Source organism: Lathyrus oleraceus, chromosome 5, assembly GCF_024323335.1.
Source record: "Lathyrus oleraceus cultivar Zhongwan6 chromosome 5, CAAS_Psat_ZW6_1.0, whole genome shotgun sequence".
NCBI classification, from domain to species: domain Eukaryota; kingdom Viridiplantae; phylum Streptophyta; class Magnoliopsida; order Fabales; family Fabaceae; genus Lathyrus; species Lathyrus oleraceus.
The window spans coordinates 192,898,101-192,913,300 of record NC_066583.1 but is presented as its reverse complement, the minus strand read 5'-3'; the positions used below and the strand labels follow the sequence as shown (position 1 = coordinate 192,913,300).

The window sequence follows — 15,200 nt, the reverse complement described above, 5'->3', positions numbered from 1 at the left end:
GGCACACGCAACATAAATAAGTAATAGAAACACAACCTCACAGAAAACACATAGAGAGAAATAAACTCTCACACTCCAAGCCTCTTTCAAAAACAAAATGTCAAGACATTCTGTCAGACATTACAGCAAGCACACAACAACCTAAGCACAAATAAAATTCTCTGAAACAAAATGTCGAGACATTTTGTCTGAGATCACAACAAGTACACAATAACCTAAGCACAAACAAAATTGTCTGAAACAAAATGTCAAGATATTTTGCCTGACATCACAACAAGCACACAACAACCTAAGCACAAACAGATCAAACTCCCCATGAATGTCATGATCGGAAACACATAAATAACTCCCCATGTCACATATGAAACATACCCCCCCTCAAAGAAACAACTTTCATACAGAGCCTTCATAAAGAGATAAAAAATCAAGAGCACAACTAGCACAACTTTACACTATCTACTCCCTCTTTTTTGCCAGAATATGACAAACCAAGTAGACATTCATCAATGGAAACAAAACAATAGAGCAAAGTCGTAGCAGAACATGTGAGTTAGAGGTACAAACCATGGCACACAGAGGTTCAATATTCATGGAAAAGGCCCACAAAAAACATACAAAATCAAATAGAAAAACAAACAACTCAGATGTCAGCAGAAGCATCTGATTCATTCCTTGCTGGTTCAATATTTGACTCAATGTCTTCCATATTTTCTGAAGCATCAGTCTGCTGAGATGATGTTCCAACATCTTCAATTACATCAGTCCATTTTGTAACACCCCGATAATAATATGATAATTAATTAAATTAAGTTAATAATATATTTATTAATTTAATTAAATAATTGGATTATTATTATTATTATTATTTTGGAATTATTAAATTATTATTATTATTGGAATAATATAATTTGGAAAATATATAAGTTGGAATAAGGAAAAGAGTCTCATTTGGAAAAGAAACTTTTCACGTGAAACAGAAGAAGCGATCGTGAAAGAGGAAAAGGGCAAAGAGGCAGAGCAAGGGCTGAAGGTTGAAGAGAGAAAAGCTTGGAGCTTGAGATTCGTCGATTAACTCAGGTAAGGGGGGTTTATCGTCGATTAATGGGTATTATGGGATAATATGTGATGGGTAGTGATAAGCCGTTAATTTGACCCTAATTGGGATTGTTGATGCTGAAGAACTGAATTGGATAAATTGTATTTAGACTGTAATTGAATCTGTGTTTGGGTTAGTGGTGAAATTCCGAACGTATAGCTTTTTACGGAATCGGAATCGGAGGTCCAGAAGTCCTCCAACGGCGGAAAATGCGGAGAATTCTGCATTCTGCTGTGTGTTAGCGCAGGAACAGCTTTCTGTCTTGCGTTAACCGGTTAACCCAGAGTGTTAACCGGTTAACACTGTTGCGAATTAGGAAAATGTGCTGTTTTGCTTGCGTTAACCGGTTAACCCAGGACGTTAACCGGTTAACACTGTTGTGATTGCTGAAAATATTGTTGTTTGTGCTGCGTTAACCGGTTAACCCAGGGCGTTAACCGGTTAACACTGTAAGTTTTGGGACAGGAGGCGTGTTGTGCTGCGTTAACCGGTTAACCCAGGGCGTTAACCGGTTAACGCTGTTGCAGAGTGGAAAAATGGATATTTTGAATGTTGTATACATAATTGAGAATTGGCCTATGATGACGTATGATGTAATAGGGATTATTTCCCGCTGTTTTGAGCAGTATAGGTATTAGTAGAGTGTGCTAATACTGTGTTTAATTGAATTACATGATAATGATGTGTTGATACCTTGTTGATGATGTGTGATGGCATGTATAATATTGTGAATGTATATGTTATGCATGTGTTGTGAATGGACTGTTTTGTGGCTTAGAGAGTGAGCATCGGTCCATTGTGGATTATTGTTGTGATGTTGCATTGCTAGATGATTAGCATGTATATTGTGGCCTTATGGTGGTAGCTAATTCCCGTGGTGAGGAATTAGTGATGTTAGTCGTTTTGGACTGTTGTTGATGTTTGCATGCTAGGTGAATTAGCGTGCATAGCATGGCCCTTGGGGTGGTAGCTAATTCCCATAGTGAGGAATTAGTGATGTGAGTCACTAGATCTCAAATGAGTGGGACTAGTGAGCTTGGTAGCCGTACCTGGATTTGGTCGGTGAAGTTGAACTATATGTTCAAGAATAGTCGGTACCGCATGTGTGGAGTCTCATTGCATAATGTATGTATGGCGTATAATATGAATGGATGTATTCCAATATTATACGCGTGTTGTGTTGTTGTAGAGTATGATTTGAGATTATACTTGTGCTTTATATTGATGTTGAGTATGATGCTGTTACGGATTGTATGTTGCGATTAGGGTGATTAATGTGTTATTTACTTAACATGACATTATATTCTATAATGCTTATTATATTGATTGAGGAACTCACCCTTACAACTATTTTTCAGGTAACGAGAAATGAGTTGAGTAGAAGCGAATGCTTGGAGTCTAGTGTAGTCTCCTTAGTGGGTCGTGCTCTGATAGATGTAACATCGGGATGGGATGTTTTATGTTGTTGAATAATTTACATGTGAATGTTACATGTTTTACATGATTGAGGAGATCTCTATCCGCTGCGTTTTATGCAAATGTTTATGTTTTGAATAAATAAAAGAGCATGACCGTCATATTGTTGAATGTTATGGAATATTGTGTGTGACACCCTTGAAGGGCATAATTACTCTGATTGTTATATGTTTATTAATTTTAATTAAATATTTGGGGTATTTTAGAAGGGTGTTACATTAGTGGTATCAGAGCATAGTCGGTCGAGTCGAGTCGTAATTTTCTGTTTCCCTGTACGGGATAGGTGTTGTGTAACCCTATCAGTACTTATTGTTTTAGTTGTTTAGGTTTTCAGAATAGAGATGGCTGGAAGAGGTAGAGATGATGCTGCGATTGCTGAGGCTCTGGGTATGCTAGCTGGAGTACTTGGAGGAAATCCGAATGTTGCGGGAATGGGAGCTGCTCGTCAACTGAGTGAGTTCCAGAAGAACAATCCTCCAATGTTCAAGGGAGCATACGATCCAGATGGTGCTCAGAAGTGGTTGAAGGAGATCGAGAGAATCTTCCGAGTGACTGAGTGTGCCGATAACCAGAAGGTCAGGTTCGGTACGCATATGCTGTCAGAGGAAGCTGATGATTGGTGGGTTGCTACCCGCACTGAGTTGGAATCTACTGGGAATACTGAGATCACTTGGGCTGTGTTCAGAGAGAGATTCCTGAGGAAGTATTTTCCAGAAGATGTCAGAGGAAAGAAAGAGATAGAGTTCTTGGAACTGAAGCAGGGTAACAGGTCTGTTACTGAGTATGCTGCTAAGTTCACAGAGCTGTCGAAGTATTATACTCCCTATAATGAGGCTGCTGGAGAATTTTCGAAATGTGTGAAGTTTGAGAACGGGTTGCGTCCCGAGATCAAACAGGCTATTGGATATCAGCGGATCCGAGTGTTTTCTGACTTGGTTGACTGTTGCAGGATTTTTGAACAGGATTCCAAAGCCAGAGCAGAGAGCTATTAGCAGAGGGTTGATAGGAAAGGCAAGAATCAGAATGATCGTGGAAAACCGTATGCAGTTGGCAAAGGTTTTCAGAAGCAGAGTGGGATGAAGAGGCCTAGTGGGGGAGACTCTAGTGCTCCTGCTAAGTGTTACAGATGTGGTCAGGCGGGACATCGTTTCCATGAGTGTGCTAGTGTTGAGAAGAAGTGTTTCAAGTGTGGTAAAGGTGGTCATTTGGCTGCAGAGTGCCGGTTGAAGACTCTGACTTGCTTCAACTGTGGAGAGGTGGGTCATATCAGTCCACAGTGTCCTAAGCCGAAGAAGGAGAATCAGTCAGGAGGCAAGGTCTTTGCTTTATCGGGTTCTGAGACTGCTGCAGATGATCGGTTGATCCGAGGTACGTGTTATATTAATGGCTTTCCTCTTGTAGCTATTATTGACACTGGTGCTACTCATTCCTTTATATCTTTGGATTGTGCTGTGAAACTTAAGTTAGAGATATCTGAGATGCTTGGAAGTATGGTTATTGATACTCCTGCGAAGGGTTCAGTGACTACTACATCAGTTTGTTTGAATTGTCCTTTGAGTATTTTTGGTAGAGACTTTGGGATGGACCTTGTGTGTCTTCCATTAGTGCAGATTGATGTTATTCTGGGTATGAACTGGTTGGTGTGTAACCGAGTTTCTATCAACTGTTTTGATAAGACTGTGATATTTCCTGAGATTGAGGAAGGAAAGGATTTGTTTCTATCAGCAAGGCAGGTGAATGAGGAAGTAGCAGGTGGGGCAGAGTTGTTTATGCTGTTAGCGACTCTGGAGGCTAAAGATAAATTGGTGATTGGCGATCTAGCAGTGGTGTGTGATTTTCCTGATGTGTTTCCGGAAGAAGTGAATGAATTACCGCCAGAGCGTGAAGTTGAGTTCTCGATTGATTTGGTACCTGGTACCAGACCGATATCGATGGCTCCGTACCGTATGTCTGCTGTTGAGTTAGCTGAATTGAAGAGTCAGTTGAAAGATTTGTTGGATAAGAAATTTATTTGTCCGAGTGTGTCACCGTGGGGTGCACCAGTGTTATTGGTTAAGAAGAAAGAAGGTACTATGAGGTTGTGTGTGGACTACAGGCAACTGAATAAAGTGACGATCAAGAATCGGTATCCTTTGCCGAGGATTGATGATTTGATGGATCAGTTGGTTGGTGCGAGTGTGTTCAGCAAGATAGATTTGAGATCTGGGTATCATCAGATACGTGTGAAAACTGAAGATATTCAGAAGACTGCTTTCAGAACGAGGTATGGACATTATGAGTATTCTGTAATGCCTTTTGGTGTGACTAATGCGCCTGGAGTATTTATGGAGTATATGAATAGGATTTTCCATCCGTACCTAGATCAGTTTGTTGTGGTATTTATTGATGACATTTTGGTGTATTCGAAATCTGAAGAAGAGCATGCTGAGCATTTGAGAGTGGTTTTAGAAGTTCTACGGGAAAAGAAGTTATTTGCTAAACTCTCTAAATGTGAATTTTGGTTAGAAGAGGTTAGTTTCCTTGGTCATGTGATTTCAAGAGGTGGTGTTGCTGTTGATCCTTCTAAGATAGAAGCGGTATCTAAGTGGGAAGCTCCGAAGTCAGCTTCGGAGATAAGGAGTTTTCTTGGACTTGCAGGTTATTATAGGAAGTTCATTGAGGGATTTTCTAAGTTGGCGTTACCGTTGACGATGTTGACTAGAAAAGGGCAAGCGTTTGTTTGGGACTCAAAATGTGAAGAAGGTTTCCAAGAGTTAAAGAGAAGGTTAACTAGTGCTCCTATTCTGATATTACCGAGTTCGTCGGAACCATTTGAGGTTTACTGTGATGCTTCATTGTTGGGTTTGGGTGGTGTGTTGATGCAGAATAAGCAGGTTATAGCTTATGCTTCGAGACAGCTGAGGATTCATGAGAGGAACTATCCGACGCACGATTTAGAGTTGGCAGCTGTGGTATTTGTTCTGAAGTTATGGAGACATTATTTGTACGGTTCAAGATTTGAGGTTTTCAGTGACCATAAGAGTTTAAAGTATTTGTTTGATCAGAAAGAGCTGAATATGAGACAGAGGAGATGGTTAGAATTTCTGAAGGATTATGACTTTGGTTTGAATTACCATCCGGGTAAGGCAAACGTAGTGGCTGATGCGTTGAGTCGGAAGTCATTGCATATGTCTATGTTGATGGTTAAGGAATTGGATTTGATTGAGCAGTTTAGAGACTTGAGTTTGGTGTGTGAGAGTACTCACAATAGTGTTAAATTGGGAATGTTGAAGTTAACGAGTGGTATTCTGGATGAGATCACAGAGGGTCAGAAATCCGATATACTTTTGGTTGATAAGTTGACTTTAGTGAATCAAGGCCAAGGTAGTGGATTCAGAGTTGATGAGAATGGTGTTTTGAAATTTGGTAATCGAGTGTGTATTCCGGATGTTACAGAACTTAAGAAGAGTATTCTTGAGGAAGGGCATCGTAGTGGGTTGAGTATTCATCCTGGGGCTACGAAGATGTATCATGATTTGAAAAAGTTATTTTGGTGGCCGGGAATGAAAAGAGAAATTGCAAGTTTTGTTTATTCTTGTTTGACTTGTCAGAAGTCAAAGATTGAGCATCAGAAGCCGTCTGGGCTAATGCAACCGTTGGCTATTCCAGAGTGGAAATGGGATAGTATCAGTATGGATTTTGTTTCTGGTTTACCGAGGACAAGTAAGAATTTTGAAGCTATTTGGGTGATCGTTGACAGATTGACAAAGTCGGCTCATTTCATTCCGATCAGAATGGATTATCCGTTAGAGAGATTAGCCGAGTTGTATATTGAGAAGATTGTAAGTTTGCATGGCATTCCGTCGAGTATTGTTTCGGACAGAGATCCTAGATTTACATCGAAGTTCTGGGAAGGTTTGCAGAGAGCTTTGGGAACTAAGTTGAGATTGAGTTCTGCATATCATCCGCAGACTGATGGTCAGACTGAGAGGACGATTCAGTCACTAGAGGACCTTTTGAGAGCTTGTGTTTTGGAGAAGGGAGGTGCTTGGGATTGTTATTTACCTCTGATTGAGTTCACCTACAACAATAGTTTTCATTCGAGCATTGGTATGGCACCGTTTGAAGCTTTGTATGGTAGGAGATGTCGGACGCCTTTATGTTGGTATGAGTCCGGCGAGAGTGCTGTGGTTGGACCAGAGATTGTTCAACAAACTACGGAAAAGATTAAGATGATTCAGGAGAAGATGAGAATTGCTCAGAGTCGTCAGAAGAGTTATCATGACAAGAGGAGGAAGTCACTTGAATTTCAAGAGGGAGATCATGTGTTTCTTCGTGTCACTCCGATAACTGGTGTTGGTCGAGCTTTGAAGTCGAAGAAGTTGACACCTCGATTTATTGGTCCTTATCAGATTTTGGAGCGGATAGGGGAGGTAGCCTATCGTATCGCTTTACCGCCGTCGCTTGCGAATTTGCATGAGGTTTTTCATGTGTCTCAGTTGAGGAGGTACATTCATGATCCGTCGCATGTAGTCCAAATAGATGATGTACAGGTGAGAGATAACCTGACTGTTGAAACATCACCTATGAGGATCGAGAGTTGAAGCAGTTGCGGGGTAAAGAGATTGCCTTGGTGAAGGTAGCTTGGGGAGGACCAGCAGGTGGCAATGCGACTTGGGAACTGGAGAGTAAGATGAAGGAGTCTTACCCAGAGTTGTTCGCTTGAGGTATGTTTTCGGGGACGAAAACTCTTTTAGTGGGGGAGAGTTGTAACACCCCGATAATAATATGATAATTAATTAAATTAAGTTAATAATATATTTATTAATTTAATTAAATAATTGGATTATTATTATTATTATTTTGGAATTATTAAATTATTATTATTATTGGAATAATATAATTTGGAAAATATATAAGTTGGAATAAGGAAAAGAGTCTCATTTGGAAAAGAAACTTTTCACGTGAAACAGAAGAAGCGATCGTGAAAGAGGAAAAGGGCAAAGAGGCAGAGCAAGGGCTGAAGGTTGAAGAGAGAAAAGCTTGGAGCTTGAGATTCGTCGATTAACTCAGGTAAGGGGGGTTTATCGTCGATTAATGGGTATTATGGGATAATATGTGATGGGTAGTGATAAGCCGTTAATTTGACCCTAATTGGGATTGTTGATGCTGAAGAACTGAATTGGATAAATTGTATTTAGACTGTAATTGAATCTGTGTTTGGGTTAGTGGTGAAATTCCGAACGTATAGCTTTTTACGGAATCGGAATCGGAGGTCCGGAAGTCCTCCAACGGCGGAAAATGCGGAGAATTCTGCATTCTGCAGTGTGTTAGCGCAGGAACAGCTTTCTGTCTTGCGTTAACCGGTTAACCCAGAGTGTTAACCGGTTAACACTGTTGCGAATTAGGAAAATATGCTGTTTTGCTTGCGTTAACCGGTTAACCCAGGACGTTAACCGGTTAACACTGTTGTGATTGCTGAAAATATTGCTGTTTGTGCTGCGTTAACCGGTTAACCCAGGGCGTTAACCGGTTAACACTGTAAGTTTTGGGACAGGAGGCGTGTTGTGCTGCGTTAACCGGTTAACCCAGGGCGTTAACCGGTTAACGCTGTTGCAGAGTGGAAAAATGGATATTTTGAATGTTGTATACATAATTGAGAATTGGCCTATGATGGCGTATGATGTAATAGGGATTATTTCCCGCTATTTTGAGCAGTATAGGTATTAGTAGAGTGTGCTAATACTGTGTTTAATTGAATTACATGATAATGATGTGTTGATACCTTGTTGATGATGTGTGATGGCATGTATAATATTGTGAATGTATATGTTATGCATGTGTTGTGAATGGACTGTTTTGTGGCTTAGAGAGTGAGCATCGGTCCATTGTGGATTATTGTTGTGATGTTGCATTGCTAGATGATTAGCATGTATATTGTGGCCTTATGGTGGTAGCTAATTCCCGTGGTGAGGAATTAGTGATGTTAGTCGTTTTGGACTGTTGTTGATGTTTGCATGCTAGGTGAATTAGCGTGCATAGCATGGCCCTTGGGGTGGTAGCTAATTCCCATAGTGAGGAATTAGTGATGTGAGTCACTAGATCTCAAATGAGTGGGACTAGTGAGCTTGGTAGCCGTACCTGGATTTGGTCGGTGAAGTTGAACTATATGTTCAAGAATAGTCGGTACCGCATGTGTGGAGTCTCATTGCATAATGTATGTATGGCGTATAATATGAATGGATGTATTCCAATATTATACGCGTGTTGTGTTGTTGTAGAGTATGATTTGAGATTATACTTGTGCTTTATATTGATGTTGAGTATGATGCTGTTACGGATTGTATGTTGCGATTAGGGTGATTAATGTGTTATTTACTTAACATGACATTATATTCTATAATGCTTATTATATTGATTGAGGAACTCACCCTTACAACTATTTTTCAGGTAACGAGAAATGAGTTGAGTAGAAGCGAATGCTTGGAGTCTAGTGTAGTCTCCTTAGTGGGTCGTGCTCTGATAGATGTAACATCGGGATGGGATGTTTTATGTTGTTGAATAATTTACATGTGAATGTTACATGTTTTACATGATTGAGGAGATCTCTATCCGCTGCGTTTTATGCAAATGTTTATGTTTTGAATAAATAAAAGAGCATGACCGTCATATTGTTGAATGTTGTGGAATATTGTGTGTGACACCCTTGAAGGGCATAATTACTCTGATTGTTATATGTTTATTAATTTTAATTAAATATTTGGGGTATTTTAGAAGGGTGTTACACATTTTACAATAATTGAATCATCAACCACAACATTAATGGATTCCATCATGCCCCTGGTTCTGGAGTTAAATACCATGTAAGCTCTATTGTTTCTATAGTAACCAAGAGATATCCCTTTGAGATTCAGATGTCCAAGCTTCTGGTGCCACAACATGACTTCATCTTCCTTGGACATTAGGCATATGGAAGAACAAGTAGTTTTATGTAGAATAACCTTAGGTTCCCACTCCTTTCTAGTTTTAATCATTACATGATTAACCCTAGGATATGTTGGATGTCTTGGATAACCATACAGTTTGTAGCAGAAAGGCTTTATATGTCCATATTTACCATAATGATGATATTTTTAAGGCAAAAACATGACTTTAGTTTGAGTTTCCTGATGTCTGGCAGGATGTTGTATCATTTGGTCGGACATCATGGGCTCATACTTCCTTTCTGGAGGAATAAATTTTGTCACATGCGTTTTTCCTTGTTTATTTTGATATTAGTAATTAAAACCTATACCTTTTAAGTTTTCAGCCTCTTTTCTAACATGAAGAATTTCATCTAGCATATCAGACCCATTGTTCAACATTCTTATGGATTTGGTCATGTTTTCAAGTTTAGAAGACAATAGAGTTACCTCATTTTCAAGATCAGTGACAGTAGATAAAAGTTTCTCTTTTTCAGCCTATAGTTGAGATATGATTCTCTTCTGCTCTTCTCTTGTCTTACACACCTCTTCACTTCTGACACAAAGCTCTTTGTAGGAAGTGACCAATTCTTCAAAAGAGACATCCTCATCATAAGAATCTTCATTAGGTTCATATCTACCAGTGAAAGCTATAACATGCTTAGCAATTTCATCATCAGTTTCACCTTCAGAATCATCAGACAAGCCCTTCTTTTGTTTGTTGAGATACGTGGGACATTCTGATCTAATGTGACCAAAACCTTCACATTCATGTCAATGAATACATTTTCCTTGATTGGGCTTTCCTTCAGTTCTTGCTTTTCTCTAAGAATCATTGTACTTACTGATGTCGAATGACATGTTCTTGACATCAGGTCTTTACTTCCTTTCCATTTTCTTCAACACCTTATTGAATTGTCTCCCAAGAAGCACAATAGCATTAGAAATTCTTTCATCAGTTTCCAAGTCACATTGATCCTCTCCATCCTTAGTATTGGAGATAAAAGTTATGCTCTTGTTCTTATTTTCATATCTATCACTGATAGCCAATTAAAAAGTTTAAAGTGACTCAATAGTCTCATCCACTCTCATGTTGCAAATGTCTTGGGCTTCTTCAATAGTTTTGACCTTCATGTCCAATTTCTTAGGTAGGGACCTGAGAATTTTTGTAACCAGCTTTTCTTCTAACATCTTCTCTCCCAAGGAACTAGATGAATTTTTTATTTCAAAAACATTCAGGTGAAAATCATGAATACTCTCATCATCTTTCATATTTAGATTCTCAAATATGGTAGTGAGAAACTGAAGTTTAGACATATTCACTATAGATGTGCCTTCATGGGTGGTTTTGAGAATTTTCCATGCATATTTAGCCATATTACAAGTGTTTATTAACCTGAATATGCTTTTGTCAACTCCATTAAAAAAGCATTCAAAGCTTTGGAGTTTCCAAGAGATATTTCATCTTCTTCCTTAGACCAGTCCTCTCCAGGCTTCGAGTCAGTAAGCACCTTCCCATCTTTGTCCTTTACGACAGGATGTTCCCAACCCTTGATGAAAAATTTCCAACTCTTGCTATCCATAGATTTTAGGAATTCCACCATACGTGCCTTCCAATAGTCATAGTTGGTGCCATCTAAGATGGATGGTCTGTTAACAAATCCTCCTTCCATGGTACTAGAAAGTATCTCCCTAGAGCTCATCCAAAACAGAACAAGATGTCTGCTCTGACACCAATTGAAATTCTGGTACATATATATCAAATGTTGTATGCGATGTCACGACATTAGTATCAGGACTTCACACGACAATAATAGTAAGCAGATAACAGATGTCGTATACGATGTCACGACACCAGGTTCAGGACATGTCACACCAGAACCAATTACAGTGTAAAAAGAAGGAAGTAAATAACACAGGTTAATTGTTAACCCATTAGTATTAGTTTGAAATTCTAAACAACCTCTGGTTTTACAAACTTCTCACCTAATCACTACCCTTAGAATTTCTATCTAAGACTCTCTTAGATATGAGACCCCTCTCACTTACCTTCAATCACACAGTAGTGATAACAACTGTAAAAAAATCAAAGAACAAAAGACACACTTCCAATGAAAAAAAACACTTTTGCTTAAAATCTCATGAGTGATTCACAATTACAACTCAATGAACTCAGTCCAATTCAAGTATCAAGGAGATACTAGAATGGCTCACAAATAACAAAAACAACTAAAACCCTAATTTTCCAATGCTCAAGTGTAGCTATCTCTTCTGTCAAATAGGTTTAGTAATGTCCTCTTTAAAGAGCCTTTGGTAAGCATGGACTTAGGCATAAAAATCAGCAGATCCAAATCAAATCAAAACAAATCAAATCTGATGTTTCCTTAAATGTTTTGACATCTGTTCTGCATAATATTTGATCAAATCAAATATGATGTCTCCTTAAATGTTTTGACATCCATTTTGCATAATCAAATTTGATGTCTCCTTAAATGTTTTGACATTCATTCTGCAAAATCAAATTTGATGTCTCCTTAAATGTTTTGACATCCACTATGCAGAATCAAATTTGACGTCTCCTTAAATGTTTTGACATCCATTATGCAGAATCAAATCTAATGTCTCCTTAAATGTTTTGACATCCATTTTGCATAATCAAATCTAATGTTTCCTTAAATATTTCGACATCTAGTCTGCACAATCTTCTGCATAATCAAATCAAATGTTTCTTTAAATGTTTCGACATCCAGTCTACACAATCTTCTGCAGAATCAAATCAAATATGATATAATGTTTCCTTAAATGTTTTGAAAACCATTCTTAGGAAACATTGCACAGCTGGAACCGATCTTTGAGCTTCTAAAAGATGCACTTTGAATCGCAGAATGCGTGAATCAAATCATCAAAGACTCTTCACTAAACACATGCTGAAAAACAAATCTTCCAAGAAACTGAAACAACAGTAGACCGTGATATCGTACAAGCATGTGAGGACATCGTGTCCAACATGTTACTATTTCATTTGTTTTAACAAAATGCTGTCAATCACAAAATACATAACTAACTCTTATGCTACTCATCAAATATTCACCCTCAGAATACTTAATTTGGTCCAAGAGCCAATAAATTTGTTTTTCTTGGAATCAAACAAGGCATGAAGGGTTAGATTACTTTGGATTTTCACAACAAATCCATTTCAATTTTTAGAAATGTACATTTCTATGAACTGAAATTTTTTTATATCGTATATAACTTAACCCAAACCAACAAGCCATTATACCATGAAGATTCAATGCTACCAAACACTCAACCATTAGACAACTAGTTGGACCTATCTTGATAGAATTTGATTATCTTAAGGAAGCCTTGCATTCAACATTCTGCATCAATAACCTATGAGAATTGAAATTCTTTATAGAGCTGGAAGTAGCACAATCTACAAGGGGAGTTTCTATTTATCAAATGAGCTCAAAACCTACAGTGAATTAAGGTAATAAATTGAAGATATTAGAGTGGTAGGGTTTATTTTTGAGTCATCCTTATTGTTGTAAATTGAAGATATTAGAAGTTTGGAAACTATAGTTGTATATACTTTTCATGTGTTTAAATTGGGTAGAAAAAGTAATTTAATTCCATTTGTCCTAAAAATATATTTGGGTGATATTCTCAAAAGAATAAAATGTTAATACAAATTTTCAACAGTACAAGAAGGGAAATTAACACCATCAATTAATATCTCCATTTTTTAATACATTTAAAATTCTCTTTCATATATTCTTACACACCACACCACACAAACAAACATAAGAGTTTTATATATAAGTAGAAAGCCACCTCACTCACACACACACTCCATTTACATACATATAAATTAACCAAATTAACATATAACAGCTATTACCAGCTAATTAACATATAATAAAGAGATAAAAATCATTAACTAATTATGCTAATCACTTAGCTTAATTAAACACTAAACTGCATTGATTAAAACCTTCATCCCAGATTGGCAGTGACCAGGAATGCTGCATATGAAGTAGTTTTGCCCTCTTGCTAGCTTAATCTGATCACTCCCTGAACTCAACACTTTAGCACCTCCTGGTGCCTTGCAGCTCCCATATCCAACTTTGTCCACAGCAACAACATTGTGTAGCGTTGAATCGTAGTTGAAAACTGCAACAACCAACCAATTACCATGTACATAGGTATAACACTTGAATATAATGCCGAAATTCTTTAACTTAATTTTAAATTTCATTTTAATATTTTATCTAATACAAATTATATATTAATTTTTTAAAAATTATTTTGTTAGTCAAATTAATTTTAACCGTTAAATTTACTAAAATAACATTAATTTCACCTACGTGACGACAGCAAGACATTTATTAATAATTGAAGGTAATATATATATATATATATATATATATATATATATATATATATATATATATATATATATATATATATATATATATATATATATATATATATATTAAAAAATTAGTATTTTATTTAAACGGATAGGTTTTGTTTTTGGATAATTAAAAATCCTAATAAATTGTTAATAACATGTAAAAAAAAATATATCACTGCATTGATATCATATTAATCAACAAATTTGTTCACTCGCATAATAATAAAACATAAAATCAAAATTAAACTTATTTAATCTTAAATCAACCGTTTATACAATTAAGTATGTATCAGTTGAACTACCTCACTTACTGAGCTAACATATATGGAAAAATCAAGTTAAACTTACCGAGCACATCACCGGCTCTAAACTTTTTTCCATTAGGCCAAGTATCAGTGTTGTAGGTCCAGCCGCTAGGTCCTCCAACGTTGTAAGTTGCTGCATTAGCACTTTCAGACAGAAACAAAAGGAGTAGTAGTGAAATCATCACAGTCACCATGTTCATAGATGCACTGCCTCTTCCCTCAGACATAATGACTGTTGAGTTTGTTTTATTTTAACGTAAAGTATAGGTGCCAATAGCAAATTTATAATGGAATTGATTGATGAGTTTGTTGAGTACGGGACCAAAAGTGGTTTTAATATTATGTAGGTGGAATATTAGGACACAAGCAGGGACATGTTGGTGCCTTTTCTTCAATATTTAAGGTCAATTATTAAATAAATAAAGGGTTAGATATTTATTGTGGTAAGGAATTGGCTTTTTCAATTATTATTTTACAACAGGTAGGGAATCCTTGTACCCCAAAGAATTAAGGGTAGATCGCGTTACAGATTTGATTGGAAAATTTAGCAGAGTGAATTTTGGAGGTTTATTGACATTGGAGCACACTGAGGCCTAAAGACTTGAGGCTGGGAATGATTAAAGCAATTACACTAAGAAAGCCAATGATGAGTGCTCAACTTTTCTGTGATCAATAATGGTTGAAAGACACACTAAGGGCAGTTTCTTTCAGTTTTTTCTTTAAAATAAGTTTTGTTAATTTTTTTTATAAAGAATGTAACAAAAGTTTTAAATAAAAAATGTGTTTAATTTTTATCCCTAAATGGTATTTTAGTTATTTTTGTGTCATATTGTAGTTGTGATAACTATATCTACTATCAACCCTTCAAAAAAAAGATTGCATGCTTTGACCAATTAATCTTTTCAAGTTTTTCAAACTACACTATCATTTGGACAAATAGGTAATAAACAAATATCTCAAATAAA

The 15,200-nt window shown here is 37.0% G+C and overlaps 1 protein-coding gene across 1 annotated transcript; it reads right to left on the bottom strand.

The window, feature by feature from the left end:
* Window positions 1-13,219: 13,219 nt before the first annotated feature.
* LOC127082705 (basic blue protein) lies at window positions 13,220-14,567 on the bottom strand. The gene is made up of 2 exons (XM_051022933.1): window positions 14,279-14,567; window positions 13,220-13,686 (listed from the first exon to the last, which is right to left on the bottom strand). The coding sequence occupies exons 1-2, from the start codon at window positions 14,460-14,462 to the stop codon at window positions 13,487-13,489; spliced, it is 384 nt and encodes a 127-aa protein (XP_050878890.1). The 5' UTR covers window positions 14,463-14,567; the 3' UTR covers window positions 13,220-13,486.
* Window positions 14,568-15,200: the final 633 nt, after the last annotated feature.

Excerpts from the sequence above, each read along its gene's own strand:
- LOC127082705 (XM_051022933.1), bottom strand. The coding sequence starts at position 14,462 with ATGTCTGAGGGAAGAGGCAGTGCATCTATGAACATGGTGACTGTGATG. Across the intron at positions 13,687-14,278 it reads TAGAGCCGGTGATGTGCTCG|TTTTCAACTACGATTCAACG; the intron begins GTAAGTTTAACT and ends TGGTTGTTGCAG.